Here is a 25,384-nt window from a genome sequence, read left to right as displayed (position 1 = left end):
TGTTACAGCAACAGTTAAAAAAAAAAAAAAAGTGACATTTTAAAAGTTCCACTTCTTCCAAACTGACAAGATGCCTACCTCTTTCTCTGCACTGTTTTGGTGCAGAGCACCCTGGCATTTCTAGAACGCGCCAGGCCATTTTGACTGAGGCCTGAAGAGGGAGGGATTCCCAGACACTGAGCAAAGCAATCCTTCCTTAGGCTGGAGTATCGGGGCTGGGGGTTATGTTCAGCCAACAACACATGTCAAGAAACGAAGGAGAGATTATTCCATCTACTATGCTTCCAGGTAAGAAGCATCAGTTTACTAGGAGGAAGGAATAAAACCAGTGCAAACTGTACTTGGAGGCTCAGTTGCCTTATTCACAGGTTTATTGATTCGTGCATGAAGTTCTTTGAGCTGAACCACAACAGATCTGGTAGAAAAGTTTAGCAACTTAAAGACTTCAGCTGACGGAAAGCGTACTACAATTCCAGGAAAGACAACCCTGCAAGCAGTTAAGAGGGTGCATTATATTTTGGTGTTGGACGCATCCAGTTTTTGCATCTATTCAGACCTAGTCATATCCACTGTCTCCTATTACAAAGCGTATTGGACAACCGAAAAATGGTGTAGGTGCTTTAGGCTAAGACTGCATTAGACTAAAACAGAACAGAACATTAGATTATAACTAGAACAGTGAAGCACAATAAGAGCCAGTCTGTGGGATTAAACAGTTGGTCTTGACAACCCAATATACACACTACTGGGCAGGGAGGAGGAAGGGGTTATTTTGGATTAGCTCTACTCTGGTTCCCTGAACTGAATGCCCACTAGGGACTGTCGTGCTCCTGGGCTGCATTTCCAGTTTAGTTTCATCTAAAAGTAATTCAGTATGGGTCTTCTGCAACACAAACCTTCATGCAGAATGCAATTCTGCAATGCAAAGAATCAAGAATTCTTCTTCACAGGAAGGGGTAAATCTGAGAATTTCTTCTTATTCTAGTGCTTGACAACGTAATTTAGATTATGTAACTACAACTTTTGGAGGACAATTTTCTGTATTTTTCAAGGAAACACTAAAAGCATTCTAAGACATATAAGTTGTTAAAAAAAAAAAAAAAGTCCCACACAAACCCAACTTCAATACTGACTCCTCAGCACGGCAGAACAAACTGCGAGCACCCAGGCTGCTAGCCGGCAATAGAGAATACAAGGGCAAGTACTGCAGGGAACAAAAAGCTACATCTCATTAAGCACCAAGGTCAGCCCCCAACTGCTTTCTGAATTAAGAAAATTCTGATATTTTCCTTCAATTTCACATTTTTCATGTGTGACTCACCATTAAGGTTACCAGTTGAGCTTGAAGGAGAGCTAGAAGAATCTGACCACTATTCTCTGTCTTTACAACAATCCCTGTAATTTAAGGGTGCTTTTGCTTTATCAGGCATGCTATCAGAAAGACTAGAGAACGGGCTCAGGTGTTACTGCAGAAGTAAAGGGAAACCCTAACCTGGTCCTCTTCACCTCACTAAAAAATGCCCACAACTGAAAAATGACCCGAGGACACATGTATAAACATAGGATTGGGGGCACTTCATAGATTCAAAATTGCTAAGTTGCCAGACTCTTTTCACTCTTATTCCCTTGCTACATATGAGGTAGTACCTGACTAAGATCTGCACTAAAACCAAAACTTTCTAACTGAATAGACATGATTCAGATTGCACTACAGAAAGGACCTGTAATTTTTTTTTTTAAACCACTGCCGGAACATGTGGGTCATATACAACTTCTTCGAGAGTATTTAAGTGAGAAATGTGTTCAATACTACAAAGAAAGAATAGGGTTTTTGCTAAAACCAACTGATCAAAGTCAAAAAAGCATTCAGTGTGGAGAATTTGACAATAATTAGGAGTTCTTCAAGATGCAGGATTCATGCTGACCTCACATTCATAGAGACATTTGTTGCTTCTAGCAACAGTTGTAATGCATGTACAATTCCCTCTTCATCCTTATGCTCTCTGCAAGGATTTGAAGACTGCAGATTCTACTCCTTAATTCTTTTGTCTGTTTCTGGGACAAGACGCAGCTTCTGTGCACAGGTAACGGGTTTTGAAAGTTCACAGTCAGTTTCAGAAGTTGTTCTTTTTCAGCCACAGTGGAATTTGTGTAGCATTGATATTCTTACTGATTACTAAAGAGTACAGCAATATAGATGTGCGTTGAAAAGATTTATAATGGAAAAAAAAATGTATGTTTTTAAATACCGAAGTGATAATTTCCATACCACTGTAAACTTTTTGTTAAAACAAAGTAGTTTATGGGAAAATTATACAACTAAAGCACAAAAAATGTAATGCAAACTTTATGAACTCTTATTAGTGGAAAAGGGGTTCAGATTAAAAAAAGGAAATGCAGCACAGTATAGCAGCTCTGTACATACTGTTCATGTACTAAATCTTCCCATTTCAGAAAATGAATTTATAGTTGCTTTTAACAAGCTAGTGACAGCTATTGTGATTCATATTTTATAGGAAGTAATTGGATTTTTATAACAAGTTTTATGTTCATTGAATTACAATGCTTCTTTTAAAATACCTGAAGCTTTTAACTGTACTATGATCAGAAACATATGCACCATCTAATATTATCACATACTCTTATATTTAAATTTTGTACCTTTTCACCATGTAACTAAATTTAGCTATCAAGCAATATAACAAATTATTATTTCAGACCTGTCAACTGTTCCACATCAGCATTGGCTACATCCTTTAATAAAGTTCTTCATGTGCTAAGCGCTTTGCAAAGTCGGGTCATTTTCCAAAGTTAGTATTCTTTAGCACTATGGAAGCTAATATGCAAGAAACCATTTTGGATGAGCAGAAAATTACAAGCATAAGATTAACTTGCTAATTTAAATCACATCTGAAATGGTACATGGGAAAAGTCAGACTCTTAAGGAGAACTTCCATTTCCAAATCCACCCCTCCTTGACATAACACAGTCCTATACAGAAAGATGAAGACTTCCCTATTATCTGCAAACTGAAGACACCAATCTTGAGTACAATCTCTAAAGTGGGAAATAAAATAAGAATTTTATTGCAATTTACTGTTATTCCACGCTCTTCTCTTCCCATATTTGTCATTTAAGCAAAAAGGAATTTATGTCTCCAGTCAGAAAACTGATTATTACCTCCCCTGCAGCATTCTACTTCTTAATGCACTGTGGAAATACCATACCAAAGCACACACAGACAGAGGACAAATGATGTAATAATTCAACATGGATTAGTAGTCAAAACGTATCATTAACACTGCCTTCAAGGCAGGTCTATATATGAAAAAAGTCCTCTTCATCCCTCAAAAAGGTGTAGATGTTTTTCTGAGTCTGATATTCTACGATATGTATTGTGCAGTTAAAGTTAGGTGTCTTTTTTTAAATAGCAAGTTCTGGATCTTCTTAGTAATAGTTCAACTGAATAACTTTAAAAGCATTTAGACCAATAAGTTACTTGACATTTATTCCTGGACTGACTTTTAATGACCAACATTTATAGAAAGATTACTGAAGTAATTTATGTTCCCTACTGATGACTTACTACAGAAGACTAATAGTTATGATTATCAACCACACAAAGTTTAGCTCTTGATGTCTCTAGACAGCTGGATGACATCAATCCACAGGACCATTCACTTAGAGTGCTCCTCTTCTTCCACAGACAAGAAACATAGCTTTTGTGGAATTTCCATGTTTCCCATACTGGAAGATCTCATTTTTCAGTCTATCAGAGACTGGATGCCACAGAGGAGAACAGTATTCAAATGGCAACGTGCCCAGAAATAACAACCTTTCATTAACGGTGTTCTACCTGAGTCAGAAAATGGAGATTCTTGTAAAGCAACTGTGTAAGCTAGCAATCCACACTTCAGGGGTTAAAAGAAATCCTACTGAAATGACTATTAGAAACAGGCCTAGCAATCAACTATTCCAGCCCGTCAAGAGCTAAGTCAAGCTTTCATCACCCACACGTAGTACAGTCTAGAGCGTAGTACAGTCTTTAGAGCTATGGCACATAACCATGAGCCACGTTTTTCACATGCACTGCAATTGGGATTGTATCTGCTGAATGCTCAGACATCAGACAGCTCCAACTCTGCTTTAATAATGTCTTCAACATTAGTTTCCCCAAAGGCAGCCAGAAGCTTTTCATTAGCTGTGATAAATACCAAATGACTGAGGTCAATTTGCAGCCCCAGGTACACACAATGAAATACACTGCCAGGATCTGTAAGCTTCTTGATAAACACTGCCATAAATCAGAATCTCAGGAACTTCTTGATCAGATGTCCCTGGATTTGAGGCCACTAACCTCACTAAAGAAATGTCACATTTCAAATGATTTGAGTACCTACGTGGATGCTAGCTTACATGGGGCCATCTTTTGCGCCATCAGAATGTCTGACAAAACTGTACTCTTGTAGGGCTGGTGCTTTTACTATAGGAGTTGTAAAAGAAAAATGAATTTACAGAAAACCTAGCTACTGGAATTTGTGGACCTGGTGCTCAAGAGGTTCTGTCTTCAACACTCTTAACACTCCCTTTTAAATATAGGGCTCACCCATAAACAAAGTGAGGCAGCCCTACTTAGACCAGTTCTGGGAGAAAGTGTTAAAGACAACAAAACCCTGAATTTGATGTTCTGGGGAATCTTGAACGAACTATCATGTTCACACAAGTTACAATCATGTGCAATCTGCAGCACGTTCTGCTGAGCAGACAGTACAGACTCCAGCCTGGTAGGTACTGTACACTCTGCTTGTTAGATGTTTCTGATAAAGTGATTTTTTTTTTTTTTAAAGGGGCAGTGTGGGCAGTAAGCAGTCTAGGCGCATACTGCAGTAATATACAGGGTTTTCCATCTCAGCAGTATTTGTAATGGGCATGTCTGTAAGCAGCCTCTGTACATGTTTAAGAGATAGAGTAGCAAAAGGAATAGTAGGTACTACCCCTTTAGGAGAGGGGCTGAATTCTTAAGAACCTGGATAAGACAGGATTCTGAAGGACAAAAACATGAAGAAAGGTTGGAAATACACATTTCAGAACAGCTGCAGGTAAGTAAATAAAGTAGATAGATCTGAAGGCTAAAACTCATGCTGAGTGAACCGTAACCAGAAAAACCACTCAGAGGTATAGAGAACGCTTTAGTCCATGCACCTTGCCAAAGATCACTAAAGGACAGAAGGCAGAAAGACTTCTGGAAGCCAAGAAATCTCTCCTGTATGATCTTCTGAAAGTACCTAAACAGTTTGTGATAAAGGTCCCGAGTAGAAGCTGCTGGAGCTTGAGCAGCATGACACTTAGGAGTTCGTCTTTTCATTTCTCAGTGAACAAAAATCCCTCTTCCAAGGACAGGATAGTAGGCTGCACAGAATGCCACGGTCTCAAGTCTGACTTAGGGGAAGAGCAACCAAATGGAGAGAAACTTGGGAGGGAGGACAGTAATGGGACCAAAGAGGGTCTACATATATTTCTGGGTCATCTATCTCCAGAAACAGATGTGAGACTTACTGGGATACTGGGATATTAAGCACTCCAGGCAAGCTGACAGAACATGACCTCAAGGCAGTAAATTATCCTTTCCTTGACAGAAATTTACCAAAGAGCCCATGGACATACTAAGAAGATATTCTTGAAGATACCACAGTCGTCTTTTGGCTCTGTCATGATGCAACTAAATTTAATGAAGCGAATGGCCAAATGATCTACCAGTTCAGAGAAATTCACTCTCTGCATAGAAGAGGGCCTACAGCATGCCCTGATGTATAATAGTGAAGTAAGTATTTAACAGTACTTATTTATACATATAGTTTGAATATATATTCAAATACATATGTATATAAACTTAGTAGGCACCTACTTCCACTTATTTAATGGTTTTAAAATCATGCCCAGGTCAAGACAATTTCAAGCTTTTAGGAAATGTATATTATTTCTTGTAACAGTGAACTAAAAGTATCCTAGGTTCCCTGAATTAATGGCCATGGGAATTGAATTGTGCCTCTCTCTTTCCAGGAATATCAAAATTGTCTCAGTCTTTTATCAGTGCCTGAACTACTGTTCGGATGAGAATCAGCTGAGCTGAGTTTGATGTCTCGATTCCTGACTTTTGCAATCTATAGCCAGACAGTCTTAAAAAAATAAAAAAATAAAAAAATAATCATTTAACTAACAGTAAGAAAGCACATAAAAACTTAAAACAAGAATCTACATTTGTATCTGACCATTTCTTTATGGCAGCCTAGTTAAGGGGTACCTTTGACAAATCCCCTTACAGGTTTCTTTCTCCTTTCTCACTCATATTGAATGGCTATCTCCTCCCAAAAGAGATAACAAGTCTTCCAAAAGACTGCAGCGCTTTGCTCTTGTCCATTCTTAGCCTTTTAACAAGTTGATATTTAACAGATCAGGGCTATTTAGGTAGAATCGACAAGTACGACTTTTACAAATTTCAGGGCTGGCACTGGGTTACCAGGCATAGGCAAATTACCAGGTAGCCAATTCCTTCCCTACCTTCCTCTCCCCAAACTCCTCTGAGGCTTCCCCCTTGTCCACACTAAAGTGAATACAAAGAAAGTAAATATTCCAACAACCAAGTCAACATACAGTAGTAATAAATTACAAGATACTTTTATTTCTGTCACATCATTATCCACGGTAACGTAATCACACCAGTGATCAGGTTACTTCTGTCCCAGAAAAATCTGAATCCAAGGTGAAATGCATGAAAAAGTTCAGTTGCAATGAAAAGAGAAAGAGAAACCTGTCTTCCAAGGAAGTAACAAGAAGGTGGATTCATGGGACGAACTAGATACCATAAGGGAAAATGGTTGCTCTGTAAGGATATATGAGTGGTCCAACATCAAATAAGTATAGAACTGGGGACGAAACAAATACAGGCTGGAAATTAAGATTTACGTCAAAGAGTGGAGCATTTGAGAATATTCTTCTAACAAGAGAGTGAGGGCATAAAACCTAATTACTTCCAAACTGCAATTAAATACGTTTATGAATAGATATAAGATAGTGCAGTTATCTCCAAGAGATGATGGGCTTCGAAGATACTTCAGTCCTTTGTCTTGTTCTATTTTTGTTGTTGCCCTTTTCATACTGTTGTAAATTACATCAGTGCTTTTTAAGTTCAAAAATGCTCCTCTTCTCTGATGGAGTAGTATTTAAATAGATCAGTGCAACATGTCTGACATTATTTATTCTCATCTAAAACCAGGGGGAAAAAAACCCTAAAATAAATCATGAAAAGAAAACACGTTTATATTGTATTGCTCTCTCCCCCAGAACCAATTTAAGTGAAGAGATGAGTAAAATTGGTCATTAAGAAAGCTCCAACTATTTTTCATTTTATTATTGGATAACATGACGATCAGATTAAATAAACAGTGCACAAGTAGGTATTTGAAAATTCTTTCTATCCCTCAGTAAGGAAAAGGTTTCCTCAAGCCTACTTTTGAATCACTGGTTATAGACAAAAAATGTGCCAGCATGAATGAATTAAAAATGGATAAAACAAAAGATGTCTGTTAGGATAATGAGAAAAAGGAAGCTTATTTTCCAATGAAGCAGTAAAATGTATCCAAATATATTCAATATAATTTATTATTGGCATTTTAAGAGTGAATCTTTTTGATGTGTTAAGCATTTAATTGTAGCACTAGAATTTGTATCAGCAAACAGCAATGTCTTTGGTTGAGATGAGTTGCTTCTGCAGTTGCTGCCACAGTTGCTTCTGCTTCCATTTAGAAGACTTATGAGAAAAATCCTTTCAACACCTAAGCTGAAAGTTCACAGGACACTGTTTTAACTAGTCAGTAATCATTTAAGACTGCATTTCAGGATGTGACAGTTGAGATCTGACAAACAGCACCAAAAACTTTAGCAGCTTCCCAAGCTAAGCCATCAGAGCCCTTAGCCCCATCACTGCTTGTCAGAGCACAGATCTGAACTCTTAGTCCCAGCATACAGTACATGCTCACTCAGAAAGACCAGCCTGCTCGGGGCTTTACTCAGTCGGGTCTTGGAAAGATACAGCTCTCTTTCTCATTTCTTTCTCCAAATACAAAATGGTAATAATCCTCTTGAAGAAAAAGGGGAGAAGGAGCATATAAAGTTTAAATTTTTCTTTAAATTATCTCAACTCTGAACATTGTGTTTGAATGTTTAACTTCAGAAAACATACTACTGTAAGTTCTAGCCTTACATCACCAAGATGTTCTTGTAACAATTTTCAATATTCACTGTTTTTCCATCTGAATTTCCAACAATTATGTCAAAACTGAAATAAAATTTCAAATAAGTTAATAAGGAATTTAGCAATAAACTTCCAGAAAGACATTACAGGACAAGAGTCTCCCCTCCACTCAGTATAGTTCATTCAAATATATGTGCATCTCATGAAAAAGCAGAAAAAAAGAAAAAAGTAAGTCAGAACATCACTAACTTCTACTGGAAACAGCATTCTGCCCTTTCCTCAGTTCACAGGACACAGAGGATCTATCTGCACAGTGCTGTATTTGTTACTCTTCACAACAGTCACGAGAATTCGGCATTTGTTCTCATACTCATCAGTAACTGGTCAGAAATATCAAGTCAATCGGACTAGGCCACATCAGTCACAAAGCGAATGACAGTTCCACTGTTCCTGGCTTTTCAGTGCACCAGCTCTAGGATGTTATTCTAGTTTAGGATTATAATTTTTCTAATTAATCAACTTTCTCACACTAATATCAGATTTTCACATCAGCTGGCTATAATTTTAAAAATCTTGAAAGTTAAAATACTAAGATAGCATATGTTAAAGCTTTACAGAGAAATAAATATGTAGAAGAGCTAACTCGGACAAGCTGAACTTACAGTTTGTGATGTCTGGTGGGGCATAACTATCATTCATGAACATGCTGGTGGGCTTTGCAACTTTCAGATAGACAAAGTCAGATGTGTTTTTTAAGGCAGTCACTGCTTCTTCATGAGTAACTTCTTCTAAGCAAACACTGTTCACCTAAAGATAAAAAACAAATTCTCAATGTACAAGTGTTGGCTTTCACAGGATGTTCACTGGCGCGTTCTACCATTAAGAGGCAGCGTTATGACTCATGTGCCACAGACAGAATTGGTGCAGTTTTATCAAAGATGCTTTAACGCTGTGACAAACAAAAAAGACAAGTCTATCCTCAAAAGGTTACAATAAACCGCATTGACTGTAACATAGCAAGGAAGGCAAACGTGACTTTGGAAAACCAAAGGGACAAATATCACACTCAGAAAATGCCACGAACTTGCACAAAGCTGTCTCAATTTTCCCTCTTTTTTATAATCCTTTCTCATAATCAGTCTTCAAAATTAAAGAACAAAACAAAAAAACCCACCTCACTCCCCTTTTGACCAATCCAAATCAAAGGCATGCTGATACTGCTGCTAATCACAGTGACCAATACTGTCATCTTATGCTGCCTCAACCATTTACCTAAATCTACACTCTCCCTTTTAAATAGGCTGTCAATTCACAGGGACAAAAGCAAATTTTTTGATCCATGTTTATTATTACACCAATAGGCCCGGTCATGACAACAGCACTGACACAGTATGTTATTTCAAGCAGCAAACAGATGAAGATTCTTCTCATTTGAATAAATCCTGTATGTGGTCATGACATAATTAAGTTTTAGATATATAAATGGGACAACACACTCTTGCAAGAGGTCTGAAGTAGAGGTCAACACTGGAGAGGATTCAATCCAAAAGAGACTGGGTAGCTGCAAAACATACAGCTAAATACAAAAATCTGATTTAAATCTTAAGTAACAACAACTAGTTTAACTTTACAGGCAACAGATTTTTCAACCTTTGGTATTAGTGAAAGTGCTACTAATACTAGCATTTTAATTTAAAGAAAACCTTTAATAACAAGTATCACATTCTGGAGTGCATCAGTAATTGTAGTACATCTTAAAAATGCAGACAGAAAATTATAATCTGCAAAATACAGGAGCTGATCTCCACGTTAGCAACTAAAGCTTTGAAAAAGTGAAACTGAGCTAATCAGAAGACATTATAGATGACATTTTAGTCACCTTTGCTAACTTAACTAAATTGAGGGAATGATTACACTTATGATAAATTAGGAGTTTGTTTTTACCATATCCAATAACATACAGCATAAGGCCCTTGCATCCCGCAAAACGGTATCTGATATCAACTCAAAGATACTTCTTTCAATTTGGTCAGGCACATTTTTTTGGATAAAATACTGGACAAAGTAGTTTGTCTAAAAAGTTTGATTGCAATTACTTAGTTTTTAAAATTGTTATTTCTAATATAAACTCCTTAAAATCTTTCATATATTTTATGATATGAACAAATTAGCATGGTATTTTCTCATATAAGTAATGAATTATAATTGAGGAAAGGAGCTTCACATTAAGAGCCAGTTTTCCAGAGAGTGCGCATTGTGGGAAAGTCCTATAATCAAAACGCTTCCTTTTTTTTTTTTTAAATAATCAAAACATTTGATTTTTTTTACTCCTCATGTTGGGATCTGGTCATGTCTTGAGCAGGTTTCACAGAACTATCCATTATAACACCAAGATGTGATTCCCGAGTGCTAACAGTCAATCCAGAGCCCACCAACATACACGTGAAGTTAGAATTCCCACTGAAAATGCTACTGGAAGAGTTTTCCATTCTACTGCTCTGGTTTATATAAAGGCATGTTAGCATCATTACCTTTGTCCTCCACCTCCTTCCTAATGGCTGTCATGGCTGGTAGCTACCATCTTTATTTCAATTATCAGTCTCTCTCTCTGGGTTTGTCCCTTGTTCTATGCCACTAGCCTTCCAACCACAGATGAAAAGCTATGACTTACTGGGACACAACAATAACACATGTATTTTTCGTAATTATAACTGTTGCTTAATGCATATAATAAACTGATCTTATAAAATATTTGAAGCAAATTAAAGGCATCAGACATGAAACTCTGCTCTTCCAATGCAGATAAGCAAAAGACCAGTTCTGTGCAGCAGGGGATTTGAAATGCCATGCATCTTATCCGCAAGGAGATCAAGTCTCTCTTCATAGGTGCTGAATTTCTTCACACCTTATGCAGAGGACAAAAGTTGCAAAACTCTATGCTAAACATCTAGAGTCAGATTCTCGTTGTTCTAAGAGCAACGGACCAACATGTTCTATTGCCGGGTACTTGCTGAATGCCTTCACTGTGCTTAGGGCATCAGTTGCTGCCTGGTAGAGGTAGCACGGTAGAGGGCTGATGACTTAGAAGAACTAGATTCACAATTCAGAAATTCCTGGCTCTGGCTCTCCTTTTTGGAGGACTAGATTTTCTGATGGAATTTAAGGAAGCTGAAAGCAATGCTACCTTCTTGCATAGAAGATTCAATTTTGAAGAATCAAAAAACCAACCGAACAAAAAACCCCCACCACTGTTCAATAGTACTACAACAAACATTGAACTCCAATCCAAGCAGCAGTTTCACTATAGGCTGGCCAGCTACACCAGCACGTGGAGTTCCTCTCCATTCTGGGATTTTATTTATTTATTTTTTAAAGAAGAGAAAAATAATCCTATCGTATGCTGCTTTACATTTTGGGCATTTAGACTCCAGAAACTAATAGCAGGCATCAGTAATGTAATAAGTTGATTAATATAGGTTTTGCAGGAAACATTGTGCTGAAGTACATATTTCTGACTTCCTGAAATGACTGTGTGGACCATAGCACATATTTAATTTTATCACCAATTTTCCAGAAGAACAATATTTTACTGATTTCTAAGAAATAATACTACAACACAATCCCCCAACTCCATTGATAGGCAGCTTAACTACAAAGTCCATCATGTTCTTACGAGACCTAACAGTGAACGCTCATAAAAGAAACTGTGGCTCTTACTTACAGCTAAAAGTTTGTCTCCAATCTGAAGCTTGCCATCTTTATGGGCTGCCCCTCCTTCTATGATTTTGGTTACATAGATGCTGTTGTCTCCAGGTATATGCTGATTTCCCACACCACCAGCAATACTGAAACCAAGACCTGCTCGAAAATGAAGCGAGTACTCAAGAAACCTTTTAGCATTCATTAGATTTTAATAATTACAGAAAGAACAATGCTACCTGTATCAAATAGATATAAATATAGATACACAACTGATTTATATATACACACATATATACACACACATGCGCACACGCATTTTTAAAACTATGTGTGTGTATATATATTTACATATATATATTTATATATATATTACTATCTCTCTCTCTCTATATATATATATAAAAGGATGTAGCTGAAGGAACACTGGATGCCCTCCCAAGTGAACGTCTTGATTTTCCAGAATGTTCTAGAAAAGCAGTAACATTTACAGAAGCTCTGAAAATAAAAAACTAAATGATTCGCTTCATGCCTTGTGAAATAAATACACAGCATAGCTACTGCAGCATTATTTATATTCAAAGAACTATTTTCCACCATTTCCACTTATAAAAGCAAAAGAATACTTTTTCCTAATGTATTTGATCTCCCCAAAATTTTTCTAGGTAATTCACCTGAAATATTTTACTCCCATTTATAATGTATAATGTAGTCACTTAAAAATTACTAAGTACTACCAGGCACACAATTTAGGTACTCATTTTTACTATTTGAAAGAAAAATATGCATTCTACAAGAACAATTTTACGACACACATGCATGAAATTTCAGAAGTATTTAAGGTGCCACTGTCTTAACTTGCATTATTCTGCACTTCATAGAGCTTCATATGCAAGGTACTGTTTTATTTTGACAAATAAATGCTAAAATTAACTCTATCCTTCTTGTGAAACAGAAGCTTTATACTTCTTACATACCTTTAGGGCCTTTTACAAGTTTTATCTCCACTATTTTTTCTGAGACCGGTTTTCTTCTTTTGACATACAACCGTACAATTGATCCTGCTTCTTTCAGTGCTTCAACTGCTTTGCTGTGGGTCACATCACGAACATCCACCTCATTTACTCGTAGAATACAATCGTTAACCCTAGAGACAGCAATTCGCATTCAGCTGTTGTGTTGTAGCACACTGGACACATTAGAAGTCTAATAGTATTTATCTAAAATACACTAACACAATAACACAGTAAGATACATAGATTTTTCTTTGAAATTATATGGATTCAAAAGAATGCTTTAAAATTGATTATTAGTGCAGTTGTTAGTGCCTAAAAATAAAACAAACTAACTAGAAAATATTTAAATTTACCATTTTGTCCAAAATTGAAGAGGATAGTATGTGTTTAAAGAGTACTTTGACCAGAGCTTTGTACAAGCTGCCTTTTGTTTAGAGGTGTAAGAAATAAAAGTTTAATTCAGGAACTAAGAGGTATACACTGAGAAGACACTGGTTTTAAACCAAGATATGAACAAATGAACTTCCTATGTTGCTTTCCTGCTTTTCACAAGTTGTTTATGTAAGTGTTGGCTTTCTATTCCGTTTAACATGTTGCTGTAGTAACCCTGAACTTTGACTACAGTGAGTTGAATGCCTGACCTGCCCCTCGCTAACGTCTGTCAGATAAACCTTCCGACAACGGCCAACAAGCTAACATGAAGCCTTGAAATAAGCTCGTTAAGACTAAAAACCATAAGTTAGCAGGCATTTGCACCAAAAAGCATAATGCAAATTCTTGAAAATACATGAGAAAGAAAAATCAGATTTTGTTTCAGGCACTGATGCAGGGCTATTCTGCTCTGGTTAATAGCAAGTTTTATTACTGAGTTATTTTTCTAAACACCTTCAACAGTGCTCTTGGAACAAAGTTGCAAACATCACTTGTTACCATCTAATTAATACGCCAGCATTTCCTCACTAGGTGTTATAAAGGAGTATCATCCCACAGTTAAATAAGAAGAGAGAGGATAATGGAGAAATTAAACTATTGATTTGAACAAAAATTATAGCTTTCAAAGATGTGCAGTATCTTTGAAAACTTAAGACACAGAATGATGATATCAAGCATAAGAGGGCAGTTATTAAGCACAATTAATTTACTGATTAGATAATCTGCCCATAGATAACCAAGAGTTACCTACCCTACATGTTTAGCTTTTCCCTTACTAATTATCACCTATAGCGGGAATTTTTCCATTTTGAAATTTATCATAAACTAGATCTGGCAATATAAATGAATTTTTAGAGACATGAATTTTATTTTGGAATACATGCTAAAATGATCCAATCTGACCAAACCTCATTTAAATGCCAGGTTTGACTACTTTATTTGGGCAGGGATCACATAAACTATACCAAGGAAAGACGTTAAATTAAAACTCAATCCTAAAACATGTATCAACAACCAAAATAAAAAGATAGAGTTGAGTTGCCTTATACAAAAAAAGTAAACAACAACAAAAATATAACTATTCCAAAAATGCAAAAAAATCACAAAAGTTGTCTTAAACGAAGAAAAAAATGTAAATATATTTCCTGTCTTTGGTTCCTACCTGCATTAGTCTTTCAGGAAGTATTATAAGACACAATTTAGTGAAGGACTATTTGGTATGAGGGTCAGTGACATTTTAGATAGGCAAGTCCAAAATTTAATTTCTAAATATAACCATCAGCTGCTTCCCAATGTTGTGTATATCTACAACTGCCTAATTTTCAGTAGTGCTAAGCTTTGTAGCACTTAAATTTTGACAGGATTCACCAGCCAGCGTTCCCCTGCCCTCCACTCGCTGCCAGGACCCAGTCTGAGCGAGATCTCAACCATGATCCCTACATCAGGTTACTTACAGGACAGAGGTGGTGCTATACTCAAGGCACCAGGCTACTCAGTGAGCGCAGTGCTGCAGGTGGATCAAAATGAATTCTTTTGGATGCTCTACCTGCTACTCGCCAGAAGTCCTAACCAGAGAGCTGAAGTATGTCTTTCCACTGCATTCTTTCTATCTCCTTTGCTAAGGCTCATCTCAATTCATGCAGTATTTAAAATTGTGCTGTGACAGCAAAAGACAAGCTTATTCAGTGATTACATTAATATTAATTTACTTAAGCATTAACTAGAAGAAGTCTTGAACTTTTAAGTGGAGGCAGAAGGACTGGCTCAAGAGAAGAGAGGGAGGATAGAAACACGGTGGATGCTATCCAGCATTGCTTGCTGTTATTAATGGCTCATCCACTCATTTTTGTTTGGCAGCTCATCATTTTACTGGATTCTACAACCTCTGCACAATTTATAACGTGAGACAGGAAACATTTATCAGCTACCTAAAAAAATACATTAAAATATAATGTGAACTTGGATTCAATATAGCTTAACAATAAAGTGCATGTGGGAAAAGTAGTAGGGTAAGGTTACCCTAAACTGGCAGAAGAAAGTAATTTAAAGATGTTGAAGGCTCCTGAACAACCTACTACTGAGGTCCTGTTAGGACCTGGTAGTTTCATCAGAATTAGAAGATTCAAATACACATTTGCAATACCAGAGGTATGGGGAGCAGGATCAAATGTATCATTTAAGTGATATTGATAAATGTCCAAATCACTTCCTTGACAAGGGTACACAATCCAAATCAGAACATCAAAAGTTTACCAAATTAGAGATTACAGAACATTTGGCAAAATCAATTTATACCACAAAACAGAGAAGATCAAGTTCACTTAAGATTACTTAACTGCAGTTTTCGTGGATGAAAAAAAAACGCAGTCCACTTAAACATTTTCACTATTTACAAAGTATTTAATTAATAAAAGCTTAAAGTGTTATGTGATATCATAAACTGAGAACAACTGAAAAGGTTTATTTTACTGTTTGGAAAAAAAAAAAAAAGAAAGCAATACAACACAAAAAAATTGTCATACCGTAATCTTCCATCCTGTGCAGCTGCACCCCCAGCTATAATTTTTGTAATGAAAATACTTGAATCATCCCCAATATGTGGGTTGTCTGTTCCACCTGCAATGCTAAAGCCAAGTCCTGAATTTCCCTGAGGTAAGAGGAAGAAAATAAAACTTTTCTTTTTATGAAGGGAAAAGAATAGATTTTTCCAATAAAGCTAATGCATCTACTTGATTCAATACCAAATTTATATGATCTTTAACCGATAAAAACATTATTTAAAGACATCTGACATTGTACAACTGCATACGACATATAACCATATTTAATACATAAATGTAATCATATGAAATACATACTTGCTTCCACAGAAGCAAGCAGGAGGTCAGAGTCACACTGTGGCACTCTAAAAGCTACAGTTGCCACCACCGCCACTTTCTCATTGAACTGAACCTGACAAACCAGACAAGACTTCCCTCTCCAGTGAGAGTTTGAGATTATTCCCATGAATATTTATTCCTCACTAGTGACCAAATATTCCCCCCCCCCCCAAAAAACACCCAAGCAACTTATGTCACATATGTAGTGTGCCCTCAAAGATGCAGAGAGTCAGACTGAGACCTTCCGCTCAAAGGTTGCCCACCCCCTATGATCAACTGCGAGGCCTCTTCCCCTCTCAGCACAAGCAGAACTGTACTGGCGTCCCAGTGCAACCGTGATTTCTTTCTTTTGGTTACAGTGCCGTTCAAGAAAAGAGAACTGTAGTAGACCTTTACATTGTAAACCTAACGAAGCAATGCATATGACAGTGTCGCTTCTAATCTCAACTAGTGGCCTGAATCTCTACACAAAATAAAACTTATTTGTATAATTAAAAGCCCTGTTACAGATTGCAATATGAAATTTAATCACAATTTGCATTATCCTTTTGATTTCTAGACAATAAGGCTGAACGCAGTATGTCTCTCCGCTGGTGAGCCTTCCATCATCTTACTATTAATGGCCAAGGTTATTAATAAAAGCTTCTACCCCTGCTCCAGCAACAATAACTATCAAAAGGTTTGTTTTTAATTAAATGTTTAAAGGACCTATACGCCTCTAAAAAAGACAACAGAAAAACTCCAGGATTTTTGGCAACTTAAATTTGTCTAAATTGTCAAGAAAGCACACAGAGACCGAACAAACTGCAGTTCAGTTACCAACACAACATTAAACAATTGAATATTATATTGCAATTAAGAAGTGAGGACAAAAATATCTTTCCCTTCCATATACATTCAACATTGTGTGTGATTTTTTTTTTAAATTTAGGTTAAATAATTTATCTACAAAAAAAAGTAAGAAGTGTATTGTATTGCCTTTTAACAGTATGCTATCAAAAGAGATTAATTTTTTATATTTAAATATCACGAGCCCCATTTCAAAATAGAGTATAGGAAGATGTTTAGTATATTACCCTTTCGAGAGTGATTTCTTCATACTCATAATCTGCATCTGTGCCATTGACCTAAAATGAAAGAAAAAATGAGACTTATGGAGAATTTTAGCCTTGACACAGGACACCGTTTGTTATGGTGGCAACTCGCTCCCAGCAAATCACAGCAGATTCACACTGCTCAGAGAGCTTCGAAAGGGCAGGTGATTTTCCCATTCTCCCCTACCTGAATTATCAGTCATTCCTCAGATACTAGCTTAAGCACAAGTGTTCCAGAGAACAGACTGTTTGACACAGATATTCTAGAGCAGAGGTAACAAAGTTAAAATTGAGGGAACAGGAAGTGAGAAGGGGACAGAAAGGTTTTATATACAAACAGAACAGTATTTTCAAAGTAATGTTCCTCACTGACCAGAGAAAATCAGAGACAGGTGCTTTAAAATAAGCCTTTTTGTATGAACCCGCAACAAAAAAGGACAACAAAAAACCCCCCACACTCACACCACACTGAGGACTGAAAAATGTGTTTAATCTTACAGCAAAATCCAATACTTTTGCTGCCTACCTATTCCAGCTAAACAGACTCAAGAAAGCATGTACCCCACATACCATTTTTCACTAGAAATGAATAAGGCTTCTCTAAAGCAGCATTTAGCAAATGTTTTTATTACTATTTATGATGTTAAGTATCTGTTAAAGATCTACAAATTAGAACAAGAATAAAACTGAAGAAGAGCTTATAAGATTATTTTGTAAATAGCCTCAGTCTTCTTGTTGGAAACTATATCCGTATTCATTGCTGCCTACAGAACTAGGATGCAATCAAATAACAGGATTGAAAAATATCTAAATTAAGTGAACATAAGGAAATGCTGGGGCTCTTTACCATCTTTACCATAAATATAACATTAAGATTTTGGTTAATTACTAAGATTTTGGGGATTTCAGAATCTTTTCTTCTACATATACCTAAGACAGCATATATAACATGCAGCTACAGGTTATTCCCTATTTCAAACATTTTAGGATGAAATATTTAACAAGCTAAGAGATATAATTTATACCACTGTTTTATAAAGCATCTTGTCTGTTCTAAAATCTTCTAAATCTCATAATCTTTTGTAGTCTTAACATACTATTGAAGTTTTTGTAAGTATGTAAAAGAATATATGCGTAGAAGCTTTTTCAAACATGTACAGTTTTCTAGCAGAGAATAAAAAAGGGTCCTCCAAATTCACCCCCAGCAAAATTTAAGATCATATCTACATCATTCCTGGCATGTTTATCTAACATATTTAAAACCTTCCATTGCTGAAAATACCACAGCTTTCATAGGCAATTTATTATTGGGCTGGTTTATCCCTCATGACCAAAGTTTTTCTTAATCTCTAATTATATCTCCCCATACTGCAATTTAAGCCATGTCCATTCCAGACATAACACATTATTATCTTCCTCATTGCCCAGTACCTCAAATACAGTACATCCTTAATAGTTTGTTCAATGGAAAAAAGATACTGTGCTTTTAACACATGATATTGCTCCATTAAAAAAAAAAAAAGGTCTTGACCTTATGAATACATGAAACTTTATCTTTTACTACACCCACACCAGAGAAGCCACTGTGATCAAGAATAGTTTTTACACTAACTTAGTCCTTGAGCTATTACATACAAAAACATGTGCTAACTGACCCAGTCATCTCATATTACAGCACCTGCGCAGTGGCTCATGATCACTGACCAGTATGTGGCTTCCCGCCCCCCATAACTGTAATAAGGACAATTAATCATTTCTGTATTCATTGCCATCAGGTGAAACAAAAAGGGAAAAGAGCCAACCCTGACACAGCTAGGCAGTCTCTTCTCTATTTCCACATACAAAACTCTGTAATCCAGTTTTAAAATACAACCTAGACAAACAGAAGCAAAAGTAGTTCTTCATTATTTTCATCTTTTGCTTTAGCTCAGTTTTATAGACACCCCCCCTTTCTTTTTTAATTTACCTTTGAATTGATTCTATTCAACGAACAGCATGAACACAAGCAGGAGCATGGATACATCAAATGATAAAAATCACAGTCGTATAAAACATTTTGCAAGTTTTGTGGTGTTCTCAGGTCTACTGAGCCAAGCTTCACTTGCAGGGCACTCTCCTGGATGAAAGGAGGTTCCTGTACAACTGCTGTAATTATGTCACCACAAAAATCCAGCAATTTTCTTTGAATATAAAGACCTATTTACAGCTCAGCAAAATTTGGTTAGAATTCTTCACTTGTATTGACATGGAAATGCTGTCTACAAAGTTCAAGTTAATTTTGATGGGATGGTTAGCCTTTTGGTGTGCTACCAACTTGAGTTGTGTATGTATTTCCTTGGGCATTATGAAGGATAAAAAATAAATAAAAAATAATTTTAAAAAGCTTATTTGTGTTTTTTTTCAACCCAGTACGAGCTTGAGTAACAGTACTTGCTCAGCAGCTTTATGATCCAGATAATGAGAACCGTGTTCTGACCACTTGTCCATTGCTGACTTTGTATACAGATTCACATTTTGGTTTTTTGTTTTTTTTTTTAATAGAAAAAAAGTTTAGTAGTTAAGATTTTGATGATTCATGATATGGTTACCTCGCAGGTATGGTTTTATACTGTGCATCACCTAACAATACCATTACCTACGTGACTGTGAACCTGCAAAGGTATTGCTTTACTCAACCTCCTATGATTACACAGTAGGTTAGATTACAGATGGGTACGGGTTTGTTTGTTTTACATTCACTGCAAACCGATAACTTAGGTATCCTATGATTTTGAGTGCCAATTTGTTCTGTTAGTTCTAGCTTCTCTTCCAGCTTCTATTATCTACTGTCCCCCTAGGGCCCCTATCAGATGGAGCCATCTGAAACGTGAACGCCTATTTTTTTCATCCCATTTCCTCTCAATTTAATTTGTGTGCAGAGGGAGACACCTCACATTTAGTATTTTTTTTCTAAGCCTTATCTGCATCGCATCAATAGAGCAAAGGGCCCCACACACTGCAGATACCGCTGGGATCTTTTTAGTCAGAGGCAACATTGTTCATAGACTTGGGTCTAATTTGTGAGTCAGTTATGTCACTGTATTAGTCTTTTTATTCTTCTATTTAATCTGTTAATTCATGCCTCTGTCTGTCTTGAGCTACTGGAGCTTCTTTCTAGCCATTTTGATAAGCAGCAATGCTTTGGATAAGGACAAGATTTATTCTTCTCCTTTACTCGCTAATACCAGTACCTAAAGTAAAAACAATATAAAGGAACTAGTACAGATATCAACACTGTGTTTAGGAAAGCAACAGGAAAGTGAGATACAAGTATCTATGGGAGAAAGGTACAGACAGAAGTTTCAGACTTAAAACCAATGTCAAACCTGCATACATTCCAAAGCCTGTTTCTGCCAACGGTAGTCCTATCAAAAAACATATACTGCCAAACACTAATTTTAGCCTCCTCCTAACTACACTTATTAGCTTGATGTTTCAAACACAACCAACACATTTTTGATGAACATTCAGAGCACTAAAATTTTAAGTACAGCCCCTGCATTAAGTGTTTTATGAAAACTGCAACTGAAATGGCATATTAAATATTAAGACATCTGACTGTACAGTTAAAGAGATTGTTGTCTAAGGTTAATTCTGTATCCAAACGGCTGCATTTTGCACTGCCACGCACAGTGATACTCACAGAGCCTTCCCCTTGGAATCTACAAAAATTTTTTCATGAAACAGCTATTTAAGGATTTTAGATAAACATTAGCACATCTGAAGAAACCGTGCATCCTAAGAGAGATAAAATAGGCTTTATTAATCAGTAACAACAGACCTAGACAACTACATATACAAAATATTATCTAAAGTTGTAATTAAAAGCAAACAAACTTACATATGTTGGAGTCTCCAAAGAATCTGTATTCACCAGTACTGGAGGGGGATTTGCCTTTAAAAGAAGAACAAATATTATAAAATATAAGAGAAGGCAATACTAATGAAAATTGCACACCATTTGATTTGCTTAGTTTCTCAAAGTGCTGTTAAAACGTAGCCTCAACTAGAGAATCTGAAAAATTGACCTCTTCCGAAACACTTGTTTCTAGCCTCTTGACCTGAGCCAGGTGCTTTCAACACACAAAAACACCCTTCCAAAACTATGAGCCCATGTATTTTACATACAAACTCTATCATTTAACATTCTGGTTTTTGAGAGAAAGGAATCACGCTCTCATTTGACACAACATCAGTTATCCTAGTATTTGTGATATGACATTCAGAAGTTGCTTCACCAGCCAGTATTTTAAAACCAAGTTTTGGTGGCTTGGGTTCTCCCTCCTTTTCCTACCAAGAATTCCCCCCCCCCGCCCCCCCCCACCAAACTGGGGAATGCAGACTTACAGAAACACAACCTTATGGAAATAAAAGATCTACAGAACTGACTTAGGAAAGCAAGTCCACCTCAGCAGACATTCAGCCAATGTACAGCAGCATGTGTTTCCATCAGAAATTTTTGATGGATTCAAAAGTTAGAAGAAGTTGGAAATTACTATTATAGAAATGGGAAATGGTGTAGCATTCGTGTTAGCTAGGAACTGGAAAAAAAAAAAAAAGCAAACGTTCTTGTTCTCCTATGCCGTTGAGAATGTTACTATGAAAAAAGAGTTTTTCACTGAAAGAAAATCCTTTCAGATAAATAGATTTCCTGTTTTTACATTGATTATCTGCCTTTAAAACTGGTTGCAGGTAGGGGTTTTTTTTGTTTGTTTGTTTTTTAATAGATTAGGAAGTGGCGGGGTAGAATAAAACTTTTTGGTCCTCATCCTAACTGCAGGCACAAAATGAGACGCCAGAGATGTTGGAATTCATTCTCGAATATGTTATAACTAGGTGCTCTTTTCAACTGACAAAGAAAGAAGCTTCCAAGAACTACAGACAATGATTTTGTGAATGCCTAGCATCTAGACTGCTCTAAAAAATAAAGTAAAATATGTACAGATATATTCCTGATCCCAAATGCTGCTGATATATCAAGTTCAATATGAGATATACAAGCCTGGTGGCACATCACTGAAAGTAATCTCCTTACTTCTTTAATTAGGCAGATATTCTTACAGATAAGAAAAGTGACATTCTCTATTTTTTTATATATATATATATATATATATATATATATATAAATACATACACACACACATATATACACACATTTATATACATACATACACATATACAAAATAAATTTAGGGAGAGTATAACATGCCGTAATAAAAGATATTATTAAACACATTCAAAGATAAACTTAAGGCTTACAAAACTAAGAAGGTTTCACTGACGTAGTCATGTAGGTCATGTATAGACACTGCAGTCTCACTACCATGATAACATACTACTGAAAATTTCATGGTTTTAAAAAGCCCCCAATTTATAAAACAAGAAAACAAGACCAAAGTTATTTCTGAAAGTTTAGCCAGATGTTCTTTACATGTCATTTAACTTTTGGAATTCATTTTAATATTAGGATTCTGGAACAGCAAAGTTATTCAACACAAGCAGTGTCAGTGAAGGCTAGTTGCCTATGAATCTGTTCCTTGAGGCTGACAGCCTATGTGCTTTTTCCTGTCTAAAAAAAAGATGAGGAAAACAAGCTAAAAAACAAGCTGCCATCAGTAGCTGAGATTTCTATGTGAACAGCGTGTTGCAGACATGAACTAGCCAACAGATGCTAAATATCTTCCACTACTTCAGTGATGGTTTCTAGCAGTTCTTCTGCATTCATTTGTATTTTACGTCAAGAAGTAACAATTCTGCGTCACTTCGAAGCAGCAAGGAGAGGTTTGTGCCATATGTTGCATGTGCTGGCCTGGCCGCTGCAAAGACACAGGGCAACGTGCAACTCAAGTATCCGCTGTGTTTGAAGGCAGAACTGGTGCTGCCATCTGTTGTGCAGGAGTTCTCCAAAGTACCTAAGCGCCTCCAGCTGCCAAGGCTCCTTCAAGCAGCTAAAGGCCACCGGACAGGTTTGCTTACGAGCAGATAAGGGCTTGCCTACAGGGAAAAACGGCTAACAGAACAGGGAGGTTTATCTGCTGCACAAAAACGTGTCTGCCAAATCCAGAGTTCACAGCTTTCTACGGCACTTCGTAATTGCTTATAACCAGGTGTGACGCAGAATTGTACAGGTAATTCCTGCAGGCACTTATATGGCCTCAGGAGACCGAGGCACCGGTCACCCAGCTGCTGCTGTTCTGCTTGTAACCCAGCCCCATCAACGGATACGGGCACTGCCCCAGCCCTGCCGGCTAAGAGTCAAGGAGAATATATATATATATATACACACACACACACACACACAGCATTAATTATTAAATAATTTGTTTAACAAAATTTTAAGTATAGTCTACTGGCAAGTCCCTGGAAGGAAACGTTACTGGAGCCCAAGTTAGCTTTATCCATCAAGCGGGGAGCAGCAGTGCGCTGGTCTGCCCCAGCCTGGTTGCAGCAAACCCCGCTGGGGACAGGATCCCTCTCAAGGGAGGGAACAGCTCTGAGACTAAGCTCATTTTTGGCCTGCCTGCTGCTAGAGTATGGGAGACAACTTCATGTAAACACATATCCGCTGGAAACTGGACCATGCAACAGCAAAACAGTAAAAACTTTCAATCATTACCAGCCTGAATAAAATTTAAATTCATAATACAGTTAAAGATGACCACCTGTTGCAAGTCAAGCCATGTAGCTTGAAAGCAAACTTTAAGAAAAAAATAGTGACTTCTAGACTACAAAAAATATCCTTGTGTTATCATTCTTGAGTTTCATTGCAATTTAAAGTTAACAAGCAATTTAAAGTTACCAAACAATCTGAGTTGCACACTTTTTTTCCTTTTTAAGAAGGAGTGCATCTACTGTTTGAGATTTTTTGCACTGAAAATCATCATAAAAGTCATAATAAAAGCAGAAAAAAATCACATCTTCAATATGTAAAAAACAACTCCTACCTATCCTAAATTATCCCATAGCTGGCCATGCTGTGATCACATCTTCAAGGCTATATGCATGATATTAATGTTAGCTCATGTTTACTGCTTTTATTTGTCTCTTGAAAGCTTTTTTTGGTATTGACATTAAGTGCTTTAAAATATGATGATCCAGAAGGAAGGCTCTATAGGGCAGAAACATATTGGGAATAGAGATGGAGGGGAAAAACCTCTGTATTCTAAATGCCCCCCAAGCACACTAATACCAACAAATGGCCAGAGAGAAAAATAATAAATAATAATAGTAATAAGCAGTTACATCCTTCCAGCCTTCATCCTAAAAGCATTATGTGAGAACATAAAATAACCTATTCTCTTTTCTTTCCATTGCTTTGGTGTTTTTTCTTTAGCTACTTCACAACTGATTAACATGCTTATATATGAAAATATAAATATTTTAAATGGAATAAGCCTGCTATAAAAAAGATGGGATAGGCCCCATAAAAATACAATAATGTTTCATTTTCTCTCTGCTCCTTTTTCTTCTTAAGAGATACAGGAAACTAAAAAATAGCAATGATAACAGAAAAAGTGTCATGTTACAAGCGTATGCCAGGATTCAGATCCTGTGTTTTCAGTAGCACTCTGCAGTAAAATACTATATAGTTTTGGCAGTAACTAAAGGATATAACGTAAATGCTATGTAAAAGAGCTAATGATGGAGTTTGAAGGAGTTACCAATGATCAAAACAAGAACGGATCCAAAGCTAACTTCTCTTTTGCAGAAATACCTGCATTTTGAAGGATGGAAGGAAAAGAAACATTTTAGTTCAATACTTCCCCTTCCCAATTTATTTGTTTTACATTTCCACTTAAGAATGGCATTGCTTTGATAAAGGCAACATTTAAAAGGGGGGGGGGGGGGGAGTAAAGAAAATTAAATAATCTCCCAATATGAAGTGTTATTTTTTAGACGACTGATTCATTTTAAAATGAGTAAGAAAACAATAAAAAATAGAGAAAGATTTTAACTGCAGTTTGACTTCAAATT

General features: G+C 36.6%; 1 protein-coding gene across 6 annotated transcripts in view; it reads right to left on the bottom strand.

Moving 5' to 3' along the window:
• The window catches only part of DLG1 (discs large MAGUK scaffold protein 1), a 176,774-nt gene that overhangs the window by 48,604 nt on the left and 102,786 nt on the right, over nt 1–25,384 (bottom strand). For all 6 annotated transcript variants that reach the window (XM_067301829.1, XM_067301830.1, XM_067301831.1 and 3 more), the window contains 6 exons: nt 21,252–21,305; nt 17,354–17,404; nt 15,921–16,045; nt 12,928–13,097; nt 11,973–12,109; nt 8,914–9,058 (listed from right to left, as the gene is read on the bottom strand). In XM_067301829.1, coding sequence (XP_067157930.1) covers nt 8,914–9,058; nt 11,973–12,109; nt 12,928–13,097; nt 15,921–16,045; nt 17,354–17,404; nt 21,252–21,305 — 682 coding nt within the window. The remainder of the gene's footprint in view (nt 1–8,913; nt 9,059–11,972; nt 12,110–12,927; nt 13,098–15,920; nt 16,046–17,353; nt 17,405–21,251; nt 21,306–25,384) is intronic.

Source organism: Apteryx mantelli, chromosome 9, assembly GCF_036417845.1.
Source record: "Apteryx mantelli isolate bAptMan1 chromosome 9, bAptMan1.hap1, whole genome shotgun sequence".
In the NCBI taxonomy this organism is placed as follows: Eukaryota; Metazoa; Chordata; class Aves; order Apterygiformes; family Apterygidae; genus Apteryx; species Apteryx mantelli.
The sequence above is the reverse complement of the archived record's forward strand: the minus strand, read 5'-3'. Positions and strand labels throughout refer to the sequence as shown.